The 26,337-nt window shown below is 37.4% G+C and overlaps 1 protein-coding gene across 4 annotated transcripts in view; it reads left to right on the forward strand.

Annotated features, from left to right (window-relative positions):
- BNC2 (basonuclin 2) overlaps window positions 1-26,337 on the forward strand; it is a 397,521-nt gene that overhangs the window by 106,889 nt on the left and 264,295 nt on the right. For all 4 annotated transcript variants that reach the window (XR_004646171.1, XM_034774057.1, XM_034774060.1 and 1 more), the window contains exon 2: window positions 1-3. This exon is cut by the window's left edge and continues 198 nt beyond it. Coding sequence is in view for 3 of the 4 variants with exons in the window: in XM_034774057.1 (XP_034629948.1) it covers window positions 1-3 (3 nt within the window). In the remaining variant the exon portion in view is untranslated. The remainder of the gene's footprint in view (window positions 4-26,337) is intronic.

The raw sequence follows: 26,337 nt of genomic DNA on the forward strand, positions 1-26,337 counted from the left end.
CAGGTATGTGTTTTTTTTTTCATTTATATTAAAACATGGTATTTAGTGCTCTTTCTCTTTTCTTTTCTTTCCACATTTTACTTTTTTAAAATTTATCACTACATAGTTAGCCTCTGAACTGTCATAACTATGTCATTGGAATGTGCATCGTTATTTCATTGCTTCCCTAAGGTCTCCTTTTTTAAAAGATTTAAAAAATAAAGCTTGAAGTAAAAGCAAGGCATTTGTTTTAAAGTTTCCAAACAGAGCTTTGCTTATGGTAAGACTGGTTTCTTTCTTTGTTTGCCTTGGTTTTGTTTCATTCTCTCTTTCTCTCCCCCCACCCCCCCGCTTCCCTATAAATAAAAGTATCTGCTGTCCCAGCAAAAGTCCTTTCATGCTTCCAGAGCACGTAAGCCCCAAAATCAAACTGATACTAAATTTAGGGGGCCCCTCAGAGCAGCTTAATTGACTTCATGTGGCAGAAAGCAGCTTTATTCAGACCTAAGGAGTGGAGAGCAGTTGTGCTGGAATTGCTGCCAGCACAGCGCTGAGGGTCGTTAGAGGAGACAGTTTCAGTTGTCGGGTCTCTCTCTCACTCTCTCACACACACACACTGTTTCTGCGGAGCTGTGCCTTGGCGTCCTCCCCAGAGTTGCTCCTTCACCGGGGGCCGCGTTTAAGGCAGCTTGGTATGCTGGTTCTGACGGGAAAGCTAAAATGTTACTGCAAGGCCAGTAATAACTGATAATTAATCACAGGAGCCAGCGTTTCTGTACCATGCACTTGGTGATACGCGCCCTGCGTGCTGTAGCTCCTCTTGCACAATTACTTGGCTCTTCTGGGTAAAAAAAGGAAAAAAGAGAAACTTTCATCTTGGACTCTGCTCAAGCAGGGGAGGGAAGTTCAAACTGAAGCTTTTTAACAGGGTGCCTCCCTTTCCAGAGATGATTTGACTTTTTAAAAAGTAGTTTCCAGTTATGGTCCCACACTGAGTAATAGTAACTAAAGTACTTCCTTATCCAAAAGAGGAGTTATTAAATTGTGTGTGCTTTTTAGTTAGACTTTTATAATGCAGGAAATGAGATGAATGAACTCCTATTTACCTAAAAAGCATTGTATTGTACAAAAAGGGAGAAGGTAGTGTTATTAGATTTTTTTTTTTTGTATAGCTTGTAGTAAGAAAATAATCATGAATATCAGTCATAAAAGAACGTTTTTGAGAAAAACAAAACCTGACAATGGAAATAGTAATCTATAGCAGTTGTCTAGGGAAGAGTTTAAGCAACATAGCTTAGGCAGGATGAATGTATTTGAGTAAGGTATATTTTGATATATCCTGTAGAGGGACCCTGATTACTACTGATACAGTAAGCTGGTATAGAAATGTAATCAACATAAGATGAATAAGCAACTCTTTGTGTCCGATGTCCCATTCTTGAAAGTAAAAAGTTCATCTTCTAGTGGAGATGCACATTTCATATGTACTGTGTGCCACTAAGCATATGACTGCTGCCGCACATGTTATATGGGGTATATGCATATATACTTGATGTATCACACATTAGTTTTTATTGATATTCAGCAATAGAATGTAAAGCAGTTATATAACTTGTGTTGTATTTTTTGTTCAATAGTGAGGTTAAATGTTTGGGGTTGTAGGCTAGGTTCTTTCCCCTTCAGCTACGAAAGAGTTAACATAACTGGATCCAGATAACGATCAATTGATAAATAGCTATTGAACCACATAGATAGTGTTAGATTGCATGTTTCATATTAGACCTATTCCAAACAGATTTAGATCTACGTAGTCTCAGGAGTGGTAGAAAATATTCAACACGAACAACAGAAGAAAACAAAACTAAATGAAGGACAGTATAGAAGATGCAAAGAATTTGAGACAACTAGTTGATAGGCAAGGCAAAACTGGCACATAAACGAGGCTGTTACATTTTTGATAATGTATTAATTATGCTAATACTTGAGAATGTTAAATGCCTTCTGTGCATTGCTGGACATATGTATGGTCCTGTTTATATTCTTCATGGAGTGGAGGGGGAAGAAATGTAGCGTATGACTAAATGCATGGCAGATGCTGCATCAATGTGAATCCTTCCACTGGAATACACACAGTAGCATTGTAAAGGTCGTAATGTTGAACAGATTTATTTTAAAAAGTCTTTACTTCACCTGTGTGTTCAAGCATTGTATTCATAATTTTGTTATAAGATGTTTTTGTTGTTTGTTATCATGAACTAAAACACATTCAGTTCACACACATTTTTCACCAAGCTTTTGGGAAGGGGTGAGTTATTAGTAATGCATTAATCCCCCTCTTTAAGGATAACACTTTATCATTTTTCTGATTCGTTAAAGTTGTTGGATCAGCTTGTGCAGACTGTGAGCACAAACTCTGTCAAGTGCAGCTGCAAATGTGTGTCAGTGTCAATGTTCTTTTCTCTTTTAACACTAAAATCTTGAGTATCACATCTATCTGTTTTTCATCCATTATAAAATTACTTAATTTTTAGCATCCGTCTTTTGAAAATATAGGTATTTCACCTTTCATGCCTAGGCTTTGAGATAAATTTTTGTTCGCAGTACAAATTATATTTCGTTATGAGATATACTTCACTCGCAAGAGAAAGTTTACCATAGGTTTGAATGAAATGTTTAGTGAAAGTTTTGTAGATGTACATAGTAAAAGTAAAGGTGATATTATATGTTCTAAATAAAATACTGTGCTTTCTGCACATTTTTTTAACCTCTTCTCTCCCCAGCCCCCCAAACGCCCACCTTTGTAAGTCAGTCTCTAGCAGGTTCTAATACAAAAACTAGAGCAGGACAACAAAAGCGATTTTTAAAAACATACATGCAGTATTCCTGGGAAAGCTACATGTTTGCATGCTCCAAGAATACAGAACTTTTTCTTAACAGCTACAGCAAAACCTTGTAGTAGGACACTACGAGGAAGTGTATTGTGAAAATGTCCGAGTGTTTAGATTTGATCATACAGATTTAGGTATCAGTAGGTATAGGAGTCCTTGTGTTTGCATTCCTCCTTTGATGAACGAGTTTGATTCTGTTTATGTGACAATCTGCTCTGCGCAGGAAAATCAGACATCACATTCCAGAGCAAACTTAGATTTTGTTGGGGTGGGCAAGATTGGGAAACACAACTTCTAAATTACCTACTAGAATTTTAAAACATGGCCATTTGACTGATTTGTTCTGCCTATGCATCTTTTTTTCAATATAACAATATGGTTCTCTTAAAAGGATCATTCCGTTCCATGTACAGAAGAATAGCTGATAACCTCAAAGGGCATAAATCTTAACTTTTTAAAAGTTCTTCTTTGGGTCACTTTGATCAGTGACAGGTCGAGAATGGCCAGAAACCCTTGGTTTCCCTTCCCTGCTCATCTGGTTGAGTCCAGGGCATACACTGCCCATTTTAGTCTGGCAAGAGGTTGTTAACAACAGAAAAGGAGGCCTGGTTTTGATTGATTAAAAAAAGAGCAGGCTTTTCTGATTTTCTGCTTTCATAAATGTTTTGTGCATTTGTCAGAATAAGAAATGTCATTTTTCTTCATCCAGTTACCTTAAGGGCTGTAATGTTCTAAAATACTTTTAAGTCATTTCTGAAATGAGACCATAAGAGAAATGGCTGTAACCCACAGTGACACAAAATGCCAGAGACATTTACCTTTGTATTAAAAAGGAAGAATGTTTAACCTATTTCATATAAAAGGAAGAAACCTTTTCCTGAAGTTTCCCTCCCCCCCACCCAGAGTGAAAAGGAGTATATTATTGTTATAAATGGGTCTGTGCATCGTTATATAGTAATTTAGGATTCATTCAATGATGTAACAAAATTAACAACATAATTTCATTGTGTAACTGTATCTTATTAAGGAGCAACTGTCTGACATTCTCTTACAGTTGCTTTATTTAACTTCATGCAAATATTATTAGTAGTGACATTTTTCTATTGTACATTAGATTCTCTCATTAGCATGATGTGTTAGTTATCACCAGAGAAATCACTTCAGATAGGTGAGGAGCAGACCAAGAAAACTAAACATTAAATCAATGACTTTTATTAATATAGAAGCATCTATTAAACCAAGATATGATATAGTAGATTTTTTTTCTTGCATAAAATCTTGCTTTTCCAATGAAAGTGCTAAATAATACTTATTATTGAAATACACATTAATATTATAGTGAAATTGTCTCCAATATGCAGTGCCTATTGTGAGTTGTACTAGTGCTCTGCAATCTGACAGTTTCTCAAATTAATGTAGACATAGACACACAAACTGTTTTTTTGAATTGGTATTTAAAAAGAAAAATGTGCCTATGACTACATATGTATTGAAGGTAATCTGCTATTTGAATACTTCTGATTTGCTGGTTAAAAGGGATGTATGCAATTTTATCACATATAAAATGCTCGACTACTTTACTTTAACCCCCAAGGTTTTTTTTTTTAATCTATGTATATATGCAGAGATTATTAACTTGATATGACCACACACTATAAATTGCATACATAGATTTACTATTAACACTTTTTGGGGAGATCAACGCTTGCTAGCACAATTGGCTGTTAACTATACTACGCTGGCTGATAAGTGACAAAAACCATTGCTCACAATAGTTATTTGGTGTATTTTTTTTAACCATTTTAAAGATCAGTTTACCACAATAGTTTCTTCTGTGTATGAATAAGTATCTCTGTGCTGATATGAATTGCATGTAGTTTTAGTTTGTTGCATTAAAAGATCTCTCGGGTTACATTAACTTTTTCAGATATTTGTTTTAATTTTGTAATTTTTTAACAATAAATTATAGTTCATCATTCTAGCATTTCATATTATATTAACAAATAAATGATGATGATGTCCTCAGGAGTTTTTATATACTCAAGAATAGAAACACTAAAAGACACAATGCATGATATAAGCTGAAATTGTGTGTACCATACACCATCATATGCATGTAGATAGGTAAACAGATACATAAATGGTACACAGTTTAAAAAAACAACAACAGTGAGCTCTTTCTATTCTTGCTTTCATTATTTGCAGGCTAACTTACCTGTAGTTGAATAACTGTGGTATATTTTTCTAGATATATTTTTTGCAAATGTGTGTGTTTTAGATGTTTTATTTGATTATATTGATTAGCTTGGAATACCATTCATCATATATTTGTTTAACCTTGTAGAATTTTTGTATACACACAACTATACAAAACCGACATAATACATATTTGGAAGCCTATATGCTGTATGTATTGTGCATTACAAATTTGTATATAATGTTTTCCAATTTATACTGTGGGTGTATTTTAGCAGTTACTTATTCATGCATAGATTTATGGGGTTTTGATTAATATAGTGACAGGACAGATTTGGGATATTACAGCAGCAGAGTCTCCTACTCCTGTGTCAGGGTTAAGAGCCAAGGCAAATCTTCCCTAACTAATTAGATGCTGACTAAAGCATCTCCAAAAAGTTGGGGCAAAAGTGAATGGGTCACAGCTGAGACAAGATTGCAAGGACTGTAGTGATAGTGAAAGCATTCACGTTTGCCAGGTCATTGTGACACAGTGTGCTGATTGCAAAGGAACACTCTGTACACTGATAGAGAACTGCCGTCATAAACTACAATCAGAAACAAAAGCTTTGGAGTTTTACTCTCTCACTAGAAATACTCAGCATGTATGCTATGTGTCACTTTCTTTTTGCAGTTGTTTTCTCACACAATAGTGTTTGTTGCTTTTCCTTGTAGTCTAATGGCTCTTAGAAAAAATTCCAAACTTGGGGCTCCAACTATAGCCAAGAGGTGGTAAATCACATGGCCTCAAGAAAAAGAAGGATGAAACAGGTGGAGAGAGGCAGAATTCCATTGTTATTTTCCCTTGATCTTTCTCCTTAGAAAGAGAATCACTATAGCGAAGTTATGCTACAATTCAGAAAGCTGTCATTCCAAAATCCAACATATATGTTGAAAGCTTTTTTTTTTTTTTTAACCCTAGTACGTTAATGGTTGAGTTGTTTTTTTTTTAAGAAGCTTTATTAAATAAGGAGCTTTATTCTATTTTTGTTTACAGTTTTTCTAAGAGGCAGGATGGGATCCTTAGCTGCACAGCATTCTTCCCAAATAACATCCAAAATAATAGTCATGCCCGAGTCTGTGGGCAGGCATCTACTGCATTATTTCTGCTCAATATCAGTTCATATACTGACATATTTGAAGATTGTTTGTTTTCTATATGGTTTCACTCCTTTGACAGTAAAGGAAATGGTACAAGTTGTAGTGGATGTCACATAACATTCTGCCACAGAGAGGCAGTCTCCATCAGTGGGTGGGGCATCTAGGAACTGCTTGATTCATGTTGTTGCTTTGTTGCCAGCAATATACTGTTGATGCCATTCTCATTCTGTTGAATAGCTGCTGCCTTCCCATCCTCTGCCACTGTTGTCTATCCATATACGTGTGGAAAGGGAGAAAAGGATGTCACCTGTGACTTCTAGGGCACTGGAGTTGTGAAGGGAAAATAATATGATTGTTGACAAGATTCTGTGTTCATAAAAGAATGCAGAGGACAGTAAGGTTTTCTTGTCAAATGAATAATGCTAATTTAGGGAAGGCTAGATGGGAAGTGAGGAAATGCACATAGTGACGGTCATTAAAAGTGAAATTTACCATCATCAACCAAAGGTAAATGTAGTGTGGCATTTGAGGTGTTACTTAAATATGGTGAATGCCACTAATACCTCAATAAAGGCAAATGCTGTGATGTGTCTATCTACTCATTTATAATGTGCCCCTTACAGTAGAATTTGAGTGGCGTGGTAAATGTCTCTGGATTTTAATGATGACCACCGTGTCTGATGTTGGGGGAAAAAAAGCTACCATCCCCCTCCTTCTACCTGCAATAATTTTGACCAGCTCAGTTTAACCTAAGATAATATGCTGAGAAAGTTATTTATTAATTTAAAATTGTTTTAACCATAGACCAACAGCTTTCTCTCAAAGTTTCAGAGAACAGAGTGAATTAATTGATTCTGAATATGTGCATTTCCTCTCTTAACTTTCTAGCATATTTCCTAAAGAGCACACCACCTTTGGAATGGAACACTTCTGACTTCATATAATTTAAATGAGAATGACGTATGGATGATAAATCCAACATCCAAACAGTACTAATAAGAGTAAAACGCTATCTAAAGGGCTATATCCTCACCCTCGTTCAAACCTGTACTTAGCATTGATGTCAGCGTAAGTCCCCATTATGCATCAAGGGCAGTGTATAGTTTAATAATAGAATCACCAGTGCCAGCAGTTTAGTTTTCTGAGTGGGAGTTGAGACTAGGGGTCCAATCCTGTAAACCTTCTGTGTGTTGAAACTTGCCTGAAGTTAATCTGTGGATGGCTCACAAAGTAGGGCCCTTCTGATGTAGGAAAGAAAATCATCCCTTTGTTCCTAGCATTTGTATATTTTAATCTCGTCTTTTGTTCAGATATAGACACCAAATAAACAAACAAACAAACAAAAACCTTAGAAAGGTAGATGTGCAATGCTTTCTGAACAAAATCTGAAACCAGGTGAGTATCTCCTAGCTCTCGTTTTGTTACAATCCTAACCTTCTGCTAGGTTCACTGTTAAAGAACCTAGTCAGGTCTGAGTTTTTGAGGGAACCTGGGCCTATATATGATTTTGTATATAAACCATAGGGAGATCAGTATTACACAATATTTACTAGAAACCAGACAAAACTTGGTTGGGTCCATTCAGTTTCCCTTTGAAGATTTGAATTTGAACCAGAAACCCTCAAAATTAGACTTTGGAATGGGCGATATCATGAAAGGTGATAACGTAAAATTGGAGGGGGAAAGCTAGTAGGAACTCCTGCCGATTGAAATCACCACTTTTTGCATAGCTCAAATAGTGACCCCCACCCAGAAAGCTGGTATCTCTATTAAGTCTTCCAGATGATATCCAGTTTTGGCTTTTTAAAAAAATCTGAGTTTTTCGTTGCATCTGCATTAAAAACTCATAGATATGAACGTCAAATTTTTTACACAAGGATTGATTTCCCTTTAGCATATTCAATACCCTATGCGTACACAGTGTGTAAGGCCTTATGGACTCTGCTGCTGTTTTATTGCTGCTTTCTCAGGGACAGCTTTTGAGATCATGTTGCTTCTGTGTAAGGAAGATGGTAAAATGTCCCCTTATGAGAGATGACTATTTCTATCTCACCCATCCTTTTCCTCTCTTTCCCTATTTATCTGTTGCTCTCTTACATAAAATTAATACAAATCTGCTGTTTAGAAGTAATAGAAATTATACACCAACCTTGGTGCTAAATTACTGTGGGGAAAGAGATGAGGGAGGGGAAATGTCATTTCTAGAGGTATTTAGGTGCTGACATGCAGAGAGTCCAGTGTTTTGCCATGTAAGTGTGCCTGTGAGTGAAGGCATGATAAAAATGTGTGATCAGATGCCGTGGCTTATCATAGGAGGGTGCTGAAAGGCAGCTCAATTCGATCTCTACTTTGTATAAGGAAGAACCTAGCTTTAGCAAGGTGTTGCTATTATTACTATTTAAAAAACAACAACAACAACAACAAAACAGCCTATCTTTTTTACAGTTAGACTTGTCAAAAACATGAGCATTCATTTTCATTTGTGAAAACATTAAAAACAAGGAAGAAGGTAAAATGTAATGAAAGGGTTGATTAAAAAGAGATTTGTTTGCCATAACCTTGTAGGCAGCAAATAACAAACTTGGGCATCAGTGAGTTTGTTCAAAAAAATAATTTAAAATGCAAACCTGACGACGTGTGCAGACTGAATTCTTAATTGATAGTACATGTACTGAATGACAGTTGTTTTGAGTTGTAATAAATCTCTCTAAAAGATCAGTTTATAAGACAGATACCTTTAAAATAGTTGGGAAAGTGGAAGGCATGGGGAAAAGGTATTCTCAGAAATGGTACCTGCTGTATTTTGAATAGGAGGTGTGGGTTTTTCAGCATAATTGAGGTAGGTTTAAGTGGCTGTTTTTTCTCCAGAGAATTTATTCAAGACATTTGATAAGAACATCTGAACTAGATGTTGGTGTGTGTTGGGGACGGGGTGGGGAGGGGGGAGAGGGGGATCACAAATTAATGAAGACTATACATGGAAAGAAATAATTACTTCCAGCTGGCTTTATATAATAAAACTACTATTAAAATGAGAGGCTCCATTAGCAAGACTTTAATTATATATTTTCTTGGATTTCCAAATAAATATCATAGACCTTTAAAAGCATAATACTTAAAATTAGTCAAAGTGGCTGTTGTTACCCTAATAAGGCATAAATAAAAAGATGTACCCACCGTTCTACCCTGCTATAAATGCCCTACAGCAGTTGACATTGCTGGAATGCCTCCTGCAGCTGGTGGCATATGACTGTCATTTGCAGGCAGGATATACAGAGAGTTTACACAATGGGGGCATTCATGAAAGTGTTCCTCATCTGGGACTCCTGCAAGCTCTCATTTTATTGACCCTGTCAGAATTTAACTGGGAGGCTGTCAAATTATGTGTTGCTTTATCTAATATTAGTTTTTCTTTTAAATTAGAAATCATGTTGGGGAGGGGGTTGGAGGAATCAGGTAAGGGAAAGAAATAGCTTAACTCTCAGGTTTATTGTTTTATAAATCAAGAAAAGAACACTAGCTGTATGAGAACTTGTTCATTTGTGCTGCTTTAGATTGTGAGGATTCTAATATTCTATTCTTTGTGCTTTATTTAGTTTTCTGTAACACTCCAAGTCTTAACGCCCCTTTGCTTAATCACTATATGTCTTGAACGTAAGGTTAACCTTGGTGCCTAAGCAAATTATAGTTGATTCTAAATATCTGATTTATAAAAAACTTTACTCTTTACATGTTTATCAGGGTACAATGTTCTCTAAACAGAACAGAAGAAAAGATAGTTAATCATAGAACTTTGGTGTGCCCTTGTGCAAAACTCCATAAAGAAGTACCTTGACACTTAGGGGCTTTATAATGTGCCACAAATTACACCATAATCTGAGAAGGGTAGATAACTAAAAACATTCTTTATAGCAGATTGGCTGCATTTTGTATTTAGTTGCATTATAGCAAAACCTCCCCCCAAAAAATCAGGCAGTGGAGCATCGACATCTGGGAGAGCGCCAGTTTCAGTAGCAGATTCAGGGTGTCAAAACCCTGGCTTCATGCAGGTGGGCATGCTGCAAGAATAACGATCTCATCATAGTGAGTTGTCGTGTTCTTTTTAATAGACTCCTCCTTGTCCATCAGACCATCAGTTTTAACACTTATGTTCAGTCCAGAAAAAAGAGAGACTGAGCAGATTGATGAGATTATCATAATGAAAATAAAGTATTAGTCTGTAGATATCAGGCACTCCATATTACTTCATGCAAAAGCCATAATTTTCATATGATTTCTAGGTTTCTTACTGAAATACACCATGGTATCATCTGTCTGTCTGTTTGCCATAAATGGTGCCCATCACTACGGTATTTGATTTTATTGTGGGAGGGATAGCTCAGTGGTTTGAGCATTGGCCTGCTAAACCCAGGGCTGTGAGTTCAGTCCTTGAGGGGGCCACTTAGGGATCTGGGGCAAAATCAGTACTTGGTCCTGCTAGTGAAGGCAGGTGGGCTGTAGTCCACGAAAGCTTATGCTCTAATAAATTTGTTAGTCTCTAAGGTGCCACAAGTACTCCTGTTCTTCTAGTGAAGGCAGGGGGCTGGACTCGATGACCTTGCAAGGTCCCTTCCAGTTCTAGGAGATAGGATATCTCCATTAATTTAATTTTTTTTAATTTATTTCATTTATATAATTTTTTAATAAAAAGAAACCCAGAAAAGGTATAAATGAAGAGTTGTTTAGCACCACAATAAATACTGTCTTTGTATTAAGAAATTTCTGTGATTGTATAGTTGACTTTCTGTCTCATGCCATGTGGACATTCCTATTTCAATGATCTCTCTACTCCTCTTCCTTCCCCCCACCCTCCGTCCACCAATGCCCAAGACACATAAAATAATTCTTAACACTCTTCCAGTAAAAAGAATCTATACAGAATAGAACTAACCATTTTGCAGAATTTCATAATGCATCATAGGCTCCTTTGCAAGGTGTCCGTTTTCATCATAGGAGTAAACAGCAAAGTAAAAAGAGACCTGGAAACACTGTTAGATTCATTCTCTTGCAAATAAGCCTTCCCCATCCTCCCCAATAACACTCTGAAAAGGGTATTTTAAAAAATTCTGTATACCCTTCTTTAGGTTTTTAAAATAAAGTTCAGCAAAAAGAGCTGTGATATAGAAATAGTACTTGGCAGATGTAAGATAAAACAGCAGCAGCTTAGAAATGTTAACAAATGTAAGACCTCTTAGTCAAAGAGTATGAATTTACAGTGCAAGCAAAATGAAATCCTCCAAACTTTTGTTACAGAGGAATCATGTCATTGTTTTTACAGGAATTTGAGGAATTAAAATTCAAATGAAACTTCTGCTGAAAAACAAAAGTAGCAATGTCTTTCTTTTAAAGGAGCTAGTCCCATTAGTTCCTCCTTAGCTTAATCACCGAAGGAGACAAGTAAAAGGTCAGACTTAGAGTATGGCAAGAGCATTGTAAATAAAGACAACAATAAAAAGTAGTTTGTGAACTTCCTACTACATCAAACTACCTGACAGTCTAGTTAAAGGAATATCTTTTTACTAAGCTCTCTCCTCTCTTAGGGGAGAGAATAGTCAGACATTCATTTTACTAGCCATGCTCCCGTTCAAATCAAAGGAAATACTGCGGAAGGAGAATTGGTCTAAGGGCCCAGTTCTACAGTCCTTATTCAGACACAATGCCTATTGAAGTCATTCTGGCTGCTGGTACCTTATGGCAGATACTCATACCTAGTAAAAGCATAGCAGAAGTATCCAGCGAAAGGAAAAAGAACTATAAAAGTGTTTTTTTTTCCCTTTTGCTTTTGAGGTATTTTTGTTTATCTTTGAATAATGGAATGTTTGCATAATCATCATCTTTAAAATCTGAGTTTTAAAACATTTTAGTTATGTGAAAGAGCAAGAGAAACTTGGTATCATAATTTGATTTTGCAATGTTTGCTGGGCTTTTTTAATTTATTTATTTATTTATCTATTTATCTGACTGATGACCTCTCCCTCAATTTTTTCACTTTGGAAGAAAACTTGCTTCATATATAAATACATATATATGTACATTTTATATATTAGTCATGTACTTGAGTAATGAAACATTTTAAAATCCAGTGGAAGTAAATATTTTGTTTAACTGCTAAAATAGATTTGAACAATGAGGCCTGAAAAATAAAAGTTACAGGCAACATTTATGCATCTTTAATGTGAAACTTCCTTAGATGTGAAAAACATGCTTTTCCATATCCTCTTTTTGCTTTGTTCCAATGCCTGAAAATACAAAAGTCAGATATATAAATGTACCTGCAATTCATTATGGGTGCAATATTGTACCTGCAAATTTAGAAGCCATTAAAAAAAAATCTGTATATGGCAATAAACAGTATACTCCTTTGATTATTATAAGTATTATTAATGTTCAAGAAATTTTTAAATTGGACTGTGTGTGTGTGTGCGCGCGCGCTTGTGTTTAAATAATTTAAACAAATGAAATGATGGAAATAGTATGGAATTGCAAAATTAGGATCTGTTCCTAATTGTTCTCCTCTACTGCCCCCTACCTCTTCCAAAGTTCAGGTGTGTTCAGATGTGGCGTTTTGATTCTATGCAATCTCTAACATATGCATTTTTCTACATCCATCAACTGTGAAAAGAAAACCAAGTAAATGTTACGTGAGGGAAGTAGGAGAGAGAGGTGGGTGCAGCTAGCAGCTGGAGCCTGATATGTGTTTTCTCTTCTGTGGCACCATTTTGTTGTTGATGTGGGAATGTAGCGAAACAGTGGCTGCAGCTGCTTCGCTAAATAAGGATCCACAAAACTTCCAGCTGTGAACGTATGATTCATCCTTCCCTGCACAAAAAATATATTTCCTTATATCCCATTATGTCCCATATTTGATTTTTATCACACAACTGTTACCTGACTAAATCTCACCCACATGCTCTTTATCCATCCTGTAAACCATTTTTCTCCTTTCAATTAGGCTCACAATACTCCCGCATCCTCTATGCAGAAATTCCACATTAAAATAATACTGCATCCTCATAAATAATTTTTTAATGAATCAAGTACATGAATAATGTATCTTTTTAACCAGCCTAACGTAGATTCTGTACAAATCTACAGAAAATCCAACTAGTCCATTCATGAACTATTTATCTTTAATTTAATCGTGTAATCCCCAAACTGGTATTTCTTTCATTCAGAGTGATCTGAACTTTTGGATATTTACATCATAAAAATGAGTAAATAAAATAAAATTAACCGTTATACATTTTCTTTGGTATTCATAATAGTAATCATTACAAATATCTATTGGAAAGAATTTCTCCCCATCATAGTTTGACATACCTTTTTTTAAAAAAAGGTTTAAGAATTCAAGACATTCATATAATAAATGATACTCTTTACAAAAAGGGGATTCTGCAGGTTTCACTGAAATTGGTTGCAAAACTCACTGATTTATTTCAGAGGACCCCAAATAAATGGATGATTATTAAAGAAAGAAAAAGTTCTTTTATCCCTTTCTTCTTTAGACCTAAATTAAGGGTGTTTCTCTTAAGGGTTCTTGTTTAGACCTGAATTAAGGGTGCCATCGTTGATGATATCACTAACATCTGCATCAGTGTAAGTAGTTCAGGGAATGTATTTAAGACCCTGTTCACACAATGGTAGCTGCAACCATGTTTAATATTGACTTTTTTTGTAGAGCTTTAACCCTTGTGGCTGAATTGTGCTATGCACACCTTCTTTAGTTAGGTGGCTCTAATACAGCTCTCAGAAACATGATCCCTGCCCGTCTTAGTTGGGTGCTGGTTAGCTCCATTCTATTCACAGTATTCTTAAAGCTTTAGATGTTAGGGATGTTTTTGAGTGTTTGAACAAAACACAGACACCCAAACATTAGACAGTCACTGACTTGCTGGATGGCCATACACAAGTCATTTCATCTGATTGCCTCCATTTTTTCACATGATAATTAATTTGGCTATTAAAGTGCTAAGTTTTCTTATTATGGGCTTTTGCAGGTTAATGCTTTTAATTCCAAGGCAGACTTAAAATGTCATGTTTGAAACTGAAAAGTTAACTTTTAGATGATTAAGTTGCTGTATATATAGTGTGGGAATGCCATTATTTCCATAACAATTGTGATGTCACAGTTGTCCATGTAGAGGATTGTGGTTTCATTGAATGAAGAAGAGATGTGCCATGTGAGAGAAAGGTTTCCAATAGTAAGTTGCAGAGCAGATATTTATATTTCTTTATTAAAAAAAAAAACACCATTTAGGTTGTGCAGAATTAGGTTTCTGATATTGTCTATTGTGTTAAAGGGGGCGTGTAAAGAACTAGTCTGCTCATAATTGAAATTCTCCAGGCAAATCAGATATCAACATTTTTCAACAGAACAGGTAATTAATTACTTTGTATTTTAAATTGAAGGTCATTGTGTTATTGATTTCTGTGGGAACAAAAGGAAAAAAATCTTGTTAAAATGATGGGTAAACTGGGGCCTAGGTGCTCTTAGGTGATATCTGGGGTATCATTGAGTTGAACCCCTGGTTAGTGTCAAATTCCAATCAGAATGCAGATATCTGTAGTATAAACATAACAAGGTGTTGGTTTATTTCCAAAACTATAAAGAAGAGTTTAACTGGAGAAAAGACCAGAGGTTAACAGTTTGTTTTACAGTTAACTCAGGTATTTTCAAATCAAGTGACTGGTGCTGCTTGTAACGAAGCATCTGTAAAGTGTGTCAGTATGACGTTGGTATGCCATGTACAAGAAGTTCAATGTCAACACAGCTGTGACTTACCACTTTTAGAAACCTCTCAACTAGAAATTAGATAAAATATCTTTAATTTGGGCAAGGGGTTGGGGGAGAGAGCAGGGAGGGGAATACCATTTTAGATGCTATTAATTTTCACAAAATAACATTTGTGTGCTTTGCCTCGCCAGATAGTCTACAGTGCTTTTTCCTTATTTCACATGCCAAGCTGTTTTTACATTATCATTTCCTTCTCGGCTATGTTTATCTTTTCTGAAAATGGTGAAATGTAAGCTATTCCAGACTGGGTGGGTGGCACACATTTGCACAGTACCTTTTAAAACACAGAGCGAGCATTTTATTTGGGTTCTGCAAACCACTGAGAGAACTCAATGCAGCTGCTCTCATTGCATCAAAGTGATGCATGTAAAAATCTCACTTTCTATTCTAAATAAACCTGTTGAGTCAGATATTTCCGGGCTGACATTTTTTGCAAAGGAGGGACAGTGGCACTGGGCATATACATTAATCCTTAGTGTTCCACCAAACCACTTCACTTTTTTTATGAGCTTGTAAGAGTGCCCATCCTTAGCAAAATATCAAGTTAAAACATGTCATTTTCAAATTACTTAGTTGTCTTTAATCCAAAGGCAACTCTTAATGGGCTGTTTTACTGTAGCCAATTGGTAAAGCAGCAGTTTAGCAGTGAGTAGTTCTTCTGACCCATTATTGCTGTCACCTCTACTTCTCATTCCCAGTTAGATCCAGTAGTGGAACAAGGGTTGTGTGTTTAAAATCTGAAGTTGTTGATTCCGTGGTCGGGCAGATGCTGCATGCATTAACCCTACACCGGCCAGAACTAATCTGGAAAAAGCTGAGATTTCCTTTTAAGTGTGTGTAAAGTGCAACTCATTAACAATCCTATATCTTCCCTTATTTTTACCCTATTAATGGCCTCCATAATAAACAGCAAAGGTGGGCAGGTAAGGGTAAAGAGGACACACGACATGATACCCATTTCTTTTGTGTAATGAAAATATTAAATCAAAAAATGTGATGTTGTTGTGTGGGTTGCATTTGACACGATACTAGGGCCTTATCCTGCAAGGCACAGAGTGCCCGCCGCCGATAGCACTTAGCACTTCACAGGACCGTGCCTCTCAAGTTTAGTGAATTAAAACCATGCTGTGTTTGAGGATCAAGTGACCCTTCAGTTTCCAGGCCCTATGACAGTTAATAACCCTTCCCTTAACTATGCAGTGAATATCACAGATGGAGCTTGACAGACCAGTCAGCATCTCAAAGGTCACCACAAAGCTATTAGTTAGATCAGAATGCCCTTTGTTTCCCAGTGATGATTCTGCTACTGTAGCTGTTAACTGGATAAATTAAAAATATGTTACTTTCTGAGTATGTAAAGATTAAAAACAAAACAAAACAAACAAAAAAAAACCCCACCTAAAAACAGCGTTTCCAAACAAGCACTACTAATTCTGGGTCTTTTTAAGTGTGTTGCTAAAGTGTTTGAATGCTTAGCAATCTGCTGGTACAACTATGATAGATGATTGCTAGTCCATTCTGTGCAGCTTTGTTTCAGTACAAAGACATAACCAGGGGAAAATGATTTGAATTTTACTTTTTTTTATTGCTGTTAGAGGTGGGGTTTATTTATTTATTTATTTATTTATTTTATTACATTTTTGTCAGCTGCTTTCAACTACTAGGAAACAAGAGCATTCCAAATGCTTCTCACCTCAAAGTTCTATCCCCTGTTCCTGCTGTGTAACTTAAAGGTACTTAAATATCTAAAGGATGTTTAAAAGGAGCCCAGGAAAAAAACAACCAAGCCTTTAAAATATGCTGTTATAAATTGCTTTATTGAAATATTTACAACAGCAGCCACAGAAAGTTGTATACACTTAAATATGCCCACAAAAACAGTAAGTAACCATGGCTTTTCCATTTGTGGTAAATGTATTTTATCAATGTATTTTACAAAAGTAAAATGTTCTCACTATGTTGCCTTGTGACTAACTGCTAGCACTTGTTCATTTAATTACTTGCATGTAACTTTGCAAGGACAGGTTCAAGTAGACATGAGTTGCAGATGGTCCAGGCTATTTGGTGTTAGTTTTAGACAAAGGCCACACTTCCTGAAGCAGGTTCACTTACACTGTTAATGTAGCCCTAATAATTCTTGTTTAAACTCCTTGTGCAATACCAGAATATTTTTTTAACTTGTATATTCAGAATGTATAGCATATTATTTACTTTCTCCCTCACACAGATAAAGTTGGTTAAAACCACAGCGCAATGCAGAACATAGCTATTTGCAAGTTATTGTCTAGTAATTTGTGCATTTTTAACAGTAAAATTAATTTTTAATATGAAATATTGAGGGTTTTTTAAATTTTGTTTTGGGGATGGTCTATCAATTTAAGAATATAACATATTGTGCTCTCCTATTCTCTACTCTACATTTATTAGCTCTGATATCAGTTGATACTCCAGTAATTTATATCACTTTCATTTGCCTTCCTGTTTATAGCAATACACATTGTATTCTCTCACCAATATGTGCTCATTCAAGGAAGAATAGACCTCCATAGAGAAATCTAATCAGTGGTCAAATAATAAGACTTGAACATAAGAGCAAAATTTCCATGGATAAAACAGTTTCCCAGCTATTAAAAAAAACCAACCCCAGAATAAAACTCATTGTAATAACCATTATTTCCAAACATGATCCAGTAACATTATTCTGTAGCACACGTTCCTTTTCACACAGAGAAACCATGCTGTTGAAAGGATTTCTACATTTAAAAAAACACAGTCTGAAATGAAAACAAAACATTGTTAATTCTTCTGGTTCATCCACTCTCAAAACATTTTTTAACTTTTATAATGCAGGCAAATTCCATGTTAATTAGCCCGTGCAATTTAACGCAGGAATGGAGGAAGATATTAGAAGTCAATGTGACACATCGCTGCGCAACTCAGTTAATTCTCTTGATCTTCGTACTGTTGCCAAACCCCCTGCTTCTCCCCCCCCCCCTAAAATTAAAAGACCACGTTTCAGGAGTATCAAGAAAACATTTGATTTGTTTTTTTGCATGCTCGGTCTTCACAGAAGTATTTGCACTAGCATTTCTTAATCTTTTTCTTCCCCTCTGCCATACAGCTGTCACTAGTACAGGAAAAGGACTAGGGGAGGGAGGAAGGAGGGAGCCTTGCTAAAATCGTGTCACGTAGCACTAATTCATCTGCTCTCATTAGAGTGAGCGAGGGACAGCAGTGATGGCCAAGAGCTGCACTCCACACATGACACACGAACAGTTTGGGGAATAGAAAATTGCTTTCTCAGGAAGCCTAGCCAATTAAGGACTTGACCATATTGAATGTCAAGTGTTAATTTAGGTTTTTCTTCATTTTCCCAGTAGTAATGCGGGTCCTGTGATGAGCAAATACATGTCAAGTAAAAGTTGATTGCATGAAGGACCTGGGTATTATATGTCACTGACAAGTCACAAATGTACTCTAGTCTTTTAACCCCTTAGGTGAGTCCAGGAGGGGGGTAAGGGAGAGGGATTAACTGTACTATAATGATAAGAATATATAACTTACATTAGGGAGAAGCCTGGATAGGCCAGACAGAAATAGAAATTCATGCAAGAGACTAGGACAGGGATCTTCTGCAATCAGTGCACAAATGTGGTACTTTTCTGGGTTATAATTAGTAAAACAAAACACAAAACAGCCTCCCCCCCCAACACACACACTTGAGGATTCTTTAGTGTTTTAAGCATCCCTATTCATATTCTATCCTTAATAATGTTGCATGTGGGGTGTGTGTGTGGGGGGGTTATACTGCTGGGAATAGGAAATATTCCTATGTTGTTATTTGTTTTGAAAGAAATAAACCAATGGGAAATGGAGGTGCTTAGCATTTCTGGATTTGGCCCCTTTTGAGTGTCTACAGAAATACAGATTGTAAAGGGCTGGGGACTTCCTTTTTTTGCATTGGGTGAAAGAAGAGCAGCAACAGCAGGGAAATATAAAACCCTCAATTGAAAACAGTTTATATTCTATCCTGTGTATTTCTCCAGCTTAATTTCTTAGTGATTAGAAACCCATAGAAAGTCCACCTTCTTTCATTTTATGTTGCATCTGCCCACTGTTTAGAAGGGAGACTTCAGTTTATCTAAGTGAGGTAGCATTTACTTTTACTAGGCGTGGATACTTACATCTGTAGCATCTCATTTCCATTCATCAGCATATTATTTACATATGAATGTTCTGAAAATAAGAGAGTGTCTGTTTCTGTTGCAATTGTATAATTGGCAATAAATAAATATCCCACAATGAAGTAGGCATTACTGTGTGGTACCAGCATAGTAAAATGGAGTTGGCAAATCTGCAAATGTTTAAAAAGTTGTCAACGCCCCTTTAATTTCATTTAAAATCATAGCATTCAATTTATGTCAGTAGATTTCCCTGTTGGTTGTAAAAACAAAACAAACACCATAACCTATGAACAGTGCACGTTGAAGTTGGTCAGCAAACCTAGTGGCACAGTAATAAATGTGACTTAAAAATTCCTGTTTCCAGTTTAAAATATTTCCCGAACACCGGTAGAAATGGTGCTCCTCTGCATCAGGATTGAGGCATGTAGGCACTGTCCATATTCTATGGGCAAGCGAAGGACCTTGTTCTCTAAGGCTGTCACTCTGATATCTTTCATGAGTACAGAAATGGTTAGATGAGAGGATGGGAAAGACTTCTTAAATTTTAAACCAAACATGTTTTCTGGGAAAAAGTAATTTAGGGTTGGATTAGTGTTTTCTGATCAGATTTCAGTTTTGTTTACAAAAAAGAAAAAAAAAATCAACAGTGCTGTCTGTATAATTAAGTCAACTAGCTTTATGTTAAGAAACAATTCCAAGAATCTGACAATGAATAAGATTGGTGTTTTTGTGTCAGTAACTGTTTCTTATTTTAATTCATCTTGTGCATGTGAGAAGTAGCGTATACTATAAACTCTCCTTACATACCACACTATCTTAGAAACAAAATAAGCTCTTCCCTCCTCGCTCCCCCTACCCCCGCTCTGTTCTGTTTTGAAAAGCAGCGTCTGTAGAACTCATCCAGCATTGAGAATGGCATTTTAATTACAGTGTAGACCTCAGCAGCTTCCCTTCTGCTAGGTGTGCTGAGGGACTTTGCTAAGTTTCCTTAAAGTAAATTCTGATGATGGCATCTCTGGTTGCTGATGCAAGTTTTTCCTCCTCTATGGTGTCACTTTTGACGGATGGTACCTAATGCAATCAGCCACAGCCAAGGCAAGACCTTCCTTGCTGCGCCTACAGCCTGACCAAAGGTCCAAAAAAAATAAAATAAAAAATAAATAAAGCCCCCCCCCACTCCCCCAAAAAACAACCAAAAACAAACCCCAACCCCAAACAGGACAGGCTTTTTCTGAAGCTCCATTTCCCAATGCTTAAGCTGAAGATGCCTCCCTTTGCGCATGTTTTTGATAAATTTAAGAAGTCAAATCACTGACACAGATGGATAATCCAAGTGTATAGGGTGAAGAGTTATAAATTAACACATTATTCCCTCTTAATGTGAAATACTTGAGAATGCATTTTCTCAGTCCCCTGACATCTACCCAGTGAGGGCTCACATTGTACTTTTCAAGTGGCATTGATTTGTTAAAGCGCTGAATTAGCATCTCAGGCCAGCTGCCTGTTCCACTGTTGTGTTGTTGGGTTCATTCTCTCTCTCTCTCTCACTTGCTTCCCGCTGCCTTGGCCACACACAGGGCTTCAGCCTGCTTACCCCAGCTTTTCCCCTCTGTTATTTTAGCTAATCCAGGTAATACACTCACCAAACGTGCCTTGCCGAGCTAAGTAAATTAACATATTTCTCTTTTTTACATAGAGCCCATAATATGCACATATGTATGTGGTGGCTTTGGTTGGATGGAGTTGGGAGTGTGGTGTGGGGGGAGAGATGGGTAGCAAGGATGGATGGCTTTGTTTACCCTCCTTGATCTCTGTGAAGTTACACATTGTTCTTTTATTTCATTTGCAATGTGCTGAAATCTTCTGTACAACGGCTGAGTGAAAGGGGAAGGAATGAAGAAAAAGAGGGAATATTAGTCACGTCAAAAAAGATGTTAAAGTGCTATATTAAACTGCATGTCTTAGATCTGAATGTTAGTCTCTAGTAGTTCCATCAGGCTGCTCATTAATGAATCCAAGAATAGTTTGTGCTTGTGTCATTGTATTTGTTAGCCACGGATTTTTTTATTCCAATTGGAAGCTGATAATGACAAGACTTTTTAAAATTTAAACTTCTCCTCCTCCGTTTCTCTTTCTGTCTCACTCTTTTAAAGTTTTCAGTACAATTTCATACTTTATATTTCTCATGGTGGAACCTGACAGATTTGTAGCTGTGCCCTAATTGCCTAGATTATGGTACTAATACATGTATTGCAGTAATGAAGATTATGCACATGAAATTAACATTACAATTTGTTTAAAACTGCTAATAAAATGGTGGTGTTTTTATTTGTGGTTCCTTCGCATAGTGACTTGCAAAGTTTCTAGAGCCTACAAAGGGACTGTGCTGTAAAGTAGTATTGAGGGGTGAAATGATGTCCTCTTTATACTCTACATTCATTAATCGCGCACTATTTTGAACATTATTTTTCTGTTAGCAATGTTTACTTGTGACAGTTTAATGCTTCAGAAAAATTTACCTCAGACTATTATTTAGAAATGGAAAACTTAAGAATACTCAGCAAGAATGCACCTCTTTGCCATTCCTAATATCACAAATCTGTTTTAGAGGGGGCCCTTTTGGGGGTTTCTGTGGCTTTTCTTCCATACATAAATATACTGATAGATTAACTCATGCATCACATACAGAATTTGAATGAGTATGAAAACTCAGTTAAACTTAAATAAAAATACACTGGCTTTCCATCATAACTATAGGCATTATTTAAAGCTTCCAAATAACAGCATCATATTTAGTGCTAATTTTGGGCCCCATTCTTATTCAAGAAAACCTACTTTCGGTAAAGGCAATGAGATACATGGCTGAGTAAGAGTTCAGGGTCAGGCTTCTTATGTAGGTTCATCATCGCACACTGCAACATTTTACATGTTATCTTTCCAGGGGATATACAGCTGTGACGTTTTCTATGGCTAGACTTTAGCCTTCTATTATTTACCATGTTCACAGCACTGTACACTCTTAAAAGAAGACACATTTTCTGCCATGAGGTGCTTACAGTCTAAATCTAGCACAATAAAGACTGAGTTGTATAATGTGCTGGCTGAGCAGCCAATCTTGATTCACTGGAGATATTTTTGGTAGATAGTACTTGTCGAGTTAGTGTGGACCTGTAGTGGTGAAGGGATTAAGCAACTTTGGGCTTGTCTACACTTACCGGGGGATCGATGTGCAGCGATCGATGCATTGGTGGTTGGTTTAGCAGGTCTAGTGAAGACTGCAGATCGCTCTCCCGTCAACTCCTGTACTCCACCAGATTGAGAAGAGTAAGGGGAGTCAACGGGAGAGTGTAGAGTGTACCCCGTGGTAAGTAGATCTAAGCTATGTCGACTTGAGTTACACTATTCACGTAACTCAAATTGCGTAGCTTAGATCGACTTTTCCCTGTAGTGTAGACAAGGCCTTTGTCTTTTAACTGGGATTTAAGAGGCTAATTGAGACCACCAATGAGAAAAGAATTGAAACTGAAAGAGGCAAGTCATGTTTTTACATGGACAGGGTACCTTGTTCAGAGAGCATGACCAGCATTGCTGTTGTAACTTTGTGCAGCATGCAGAGAAGGACAAACCAAATATGCCCTGCTGTGTAGATGTTACATAAACATGAGATGCTGTGCTGAAGTGCATCTGATATGCCATGTATGCAGATACATATATTTCTGTTACATTAGAAAAACAGAGGTGCCCTAGGCCATTGGAGACTAGTTTAATCATGCAGGTGATACACTTGGTTTGGGGTACTGGAGGAAGCGAGGACTGCATGAATGCCCTTAATCCCACCTGATGTCAGCTGAGATATGGTTTGAGGCAGATTTGGAGGAAGCTACTTGACCTTGTTCAGAAAAGAGGTGGAATAACAGTGACTGTCTTGAGAAGGGTGAGGGAGGGAGAGATGGCTAAATAAAGACAAATGTGCTCAAGACTGATATATTGATTTTAAAATACTATACTAAACTAAAAATCCTGTTCAGCCGTGTTAGTCTGTATCCGCAAAAAGAACAGGAGTACTTGTGGCACCTTAGAGACTAACACATTTATTTGAACATAAGCTTTTGTGAGCTACAGACCACTTCATCGGATGCATAGAATGGAACATATAGTAAGGATATATATATATATATATATATATATATATATATATATACACACATACAGAGAACATGAAAAGGTGGGAGTTGCCCTACCAACTCTGAGGCTAATTAATTAAGAGAAAAAACTTTTGTAATGATAATCAAGATAGCCCATTACAGACAGCTTGACATAGTAAGTTCTCAACACAAGCAAGGATTTGTAGACACCAATTTGTAACTCATGGTTACTCAGTAAGAAGACAACCATGAGTGTTACGCCATATTGCTGTTCCTTGAGCAGAGATTTCTGTACCCTTTGCATCACCTCTCCTCACTTAATCATTTATTTTTTCTCCCAGCGTCATGAAGAAATCACACAGCAGCAAGCAACTCTTCTATTTCTTATAGAAAGAATCCTCAAAAAGGCCAGGTAGTGACCCAAATGCAGGGCCCCACTTATTTAAAACAATGTTGAACTAGTTTGTTGTCCTACAAGAACTGAGAGAGCTTGGAAGCAGAATTTTCCATTTCTTACCGGAGTGCATACCTGGGAATGAGAACAAAGAATGGGCTGTATGCTACCAGACGCCAGATGCTGGAGTCCTTGATTTACATAGGATCCTTTCCTGCACACACTACATGTCCCCATGTGTTTGAGTGGCAAAAGATGGTCGATAGAAAGGGAGCAGCACCGTAAATACACCTCTACCCTGATATAACGCTGTCCTCAGGAGCCAAAAAATCTTACCGCGTTATATCAAACTTGCTTTGATCCACCAGAGTGCGCAGCCTCTTCCCCCCCCCGCCCCTGCGAACACTGCTTTACTGCATTATATCCAAATTTGTGGTGTTATTGGGTCGCGTTATATCAGGGTAGAGGTATATTAGCAAAGTTGCACCAAAGATAGTGGCCTCTTTATTATCTTTGGTCCTAATTTCTTTGACGCAGACTTGGCAGCGTTTGTTAAGGCATAGAGAAAAGCAAAGGCAGGTTTCTTCCTGCCGGCAATGCTTTTGAATGAAGGTACTAGCATTTCCAGTAACTCTCAACACCTGCATAGCAGTGACTCTGTTTTCAGTCATATGGGATAGATAGTGATACTGTATCCCACAAGATCCAGTTCCTGGCAGCCTAATATTAAGGCCATTCCAGATTGCCTGAGGGAGGAGGATTATATTATCTTGATATCTAACTCAGTATCCAAAAGACAGTATAACCTTGCCTCCTGAACTCTCAGGGGATGACAGTCATCTCAGATTCTCCTCCAGAGATGCAGGAACCTGAAGGAGGATCCAGGAAACTTAAATCGAAAACTTGAATTCCCTCACTTGCCACCTCCTCAAGGCTACGCAGCTGTTTCCTCTGGCACCAGCCTCTGAATTGGCTCCAAAGCTTGAAGGGATCCATATTGTTCAAGAGGAGGCGACAGATGAGCCACCGTGATGTTAATTCTCTTATAGAACTTTCACATTGGATAATCCCAGTGCTAAAAATATATGGCTTCCAACAGTGAATTCCAGTTATGTACATTGCCCAAAGAGAGAGAGCCACCCTAATGTTGATCCTTCAGTGGTGTCAGGTTCAAAAGAGTCCATTCTTCCTCTTGAAATCAGTGCTTCCCCCTCCCCTCTTGTTGCTTCTGCCCCACCCCAAATTTCAACTAGTGCCCCCACGTTTCTTACAAAGAGAGACAATCAACTTTTTTTTTTTTTTTAAATCTATCTGAGCATTCTCTGTGTGCACTCAGAGTTCTGATAGGTGGATTCCTAATGCCCAGCTAGTTACTTTTAACCCCTGCAACAGGTGAAAAGTTAAGGAAGCACAGAAAATTGAAGACATTTAGAAACTGGCTGCCATCTTCCTCCATGAAGTCATCTAGGATTGATTTCAATTAGCATGAAATTTGTATCTTAGACCATGGAGAGCCCTCTGGTGCTGACGTGGGCTGTGAGTAGGGTGACCAGACAACAAGTGTGAAAAATCGGGATGGAGGTGTGAAGTAATAGCCTATATAAGAAAAATACCCAAATATCGGGACTGTCCCTATAAAATCGGGACATCTGGTCACCCTAGCTGTAAAGGAACTGGAAGGAAAAACGGAAAATATGTTCTCTACCAATCAAATGTTGAAGGGGTGATGGATGGGCAGATTAATTGGCGCAGCTTTGAACCAGGCCCTCAGGGACATATTCAAGTACATTGTCTCTACAATAAAAAGAAAATGGGGTGGGGCAGGATACCTAGTTTCACTAGGGAAGTATCCTGACAGTAGATCCCTTTGGAGTTTCTCTGGAGAGAGGTGAATTCTAACCTGGGCAGACATCTGTTTTTGGGGGGAGAAATGGAACTGGATCCACTGGTAGAAATGGGTCTTTGGGTGAACAACAGAGGGGAATCATTTCTCCTCCTCTCTCCTTCCTGCTTCAGAGTAATTTTAACTCTGAGGTTATTGTGTCTCCCTTTGTATCTATCCGGTATTAAATCCTGTCCTGTCCTTTTAGGGTTGTCAGTGCTGCAAAAAGAGAACACCCACAACAACAAGTCTCAGAGCTAGTGTCTACAGACTCCGACTCACAGGGCTCATGCTACAGCACTAAAAATAACAGCATAGATGTTCCCGCTCGGGCTGGAGCTCGGCTCTGTAGACCGCTGCTGTGGGGTTTTTTTTGCACTGTCGATGTACCCTTAGTGGCGTCTTGGCATCTGCTCATGCTGCTTCAGGATCAAGGGGAGATAGACCAATCCTAGACTTAAGATAAAAAATTCATTCTGACAAGTTTTTTCCGATTGGCATCATCGAAGTTGGTTGATAAGTGTGTTCACTAACACTGAAGACTACAGGGTATCAGTGAAACTAGAACATGTAATCTGAGCCGCTGTTGTTGGATCGTGTCAGTGTACTTTGCTCCAAGAGCCCCTGATTTCCTGCTCTGAGCCCTACCATTTGGTCTAGCTGCAGCTTCTCAAATTTTCATGAAAAATGACAGTG

This window comes from Trachemys scripta, chromosome 6 (genome assembly GCF_013100865.1).
Source record: "Trachemys scripta elegans isolate TJP31775 chromosome 6, CAS_Tse_1.0, whole genome shotgun sequence".
Classification (NCBI taxonomy): Eukaryota; Metazoa; Chordata; order Testudines; family Emydidae; genus Trachemys; species Trachemys scripta.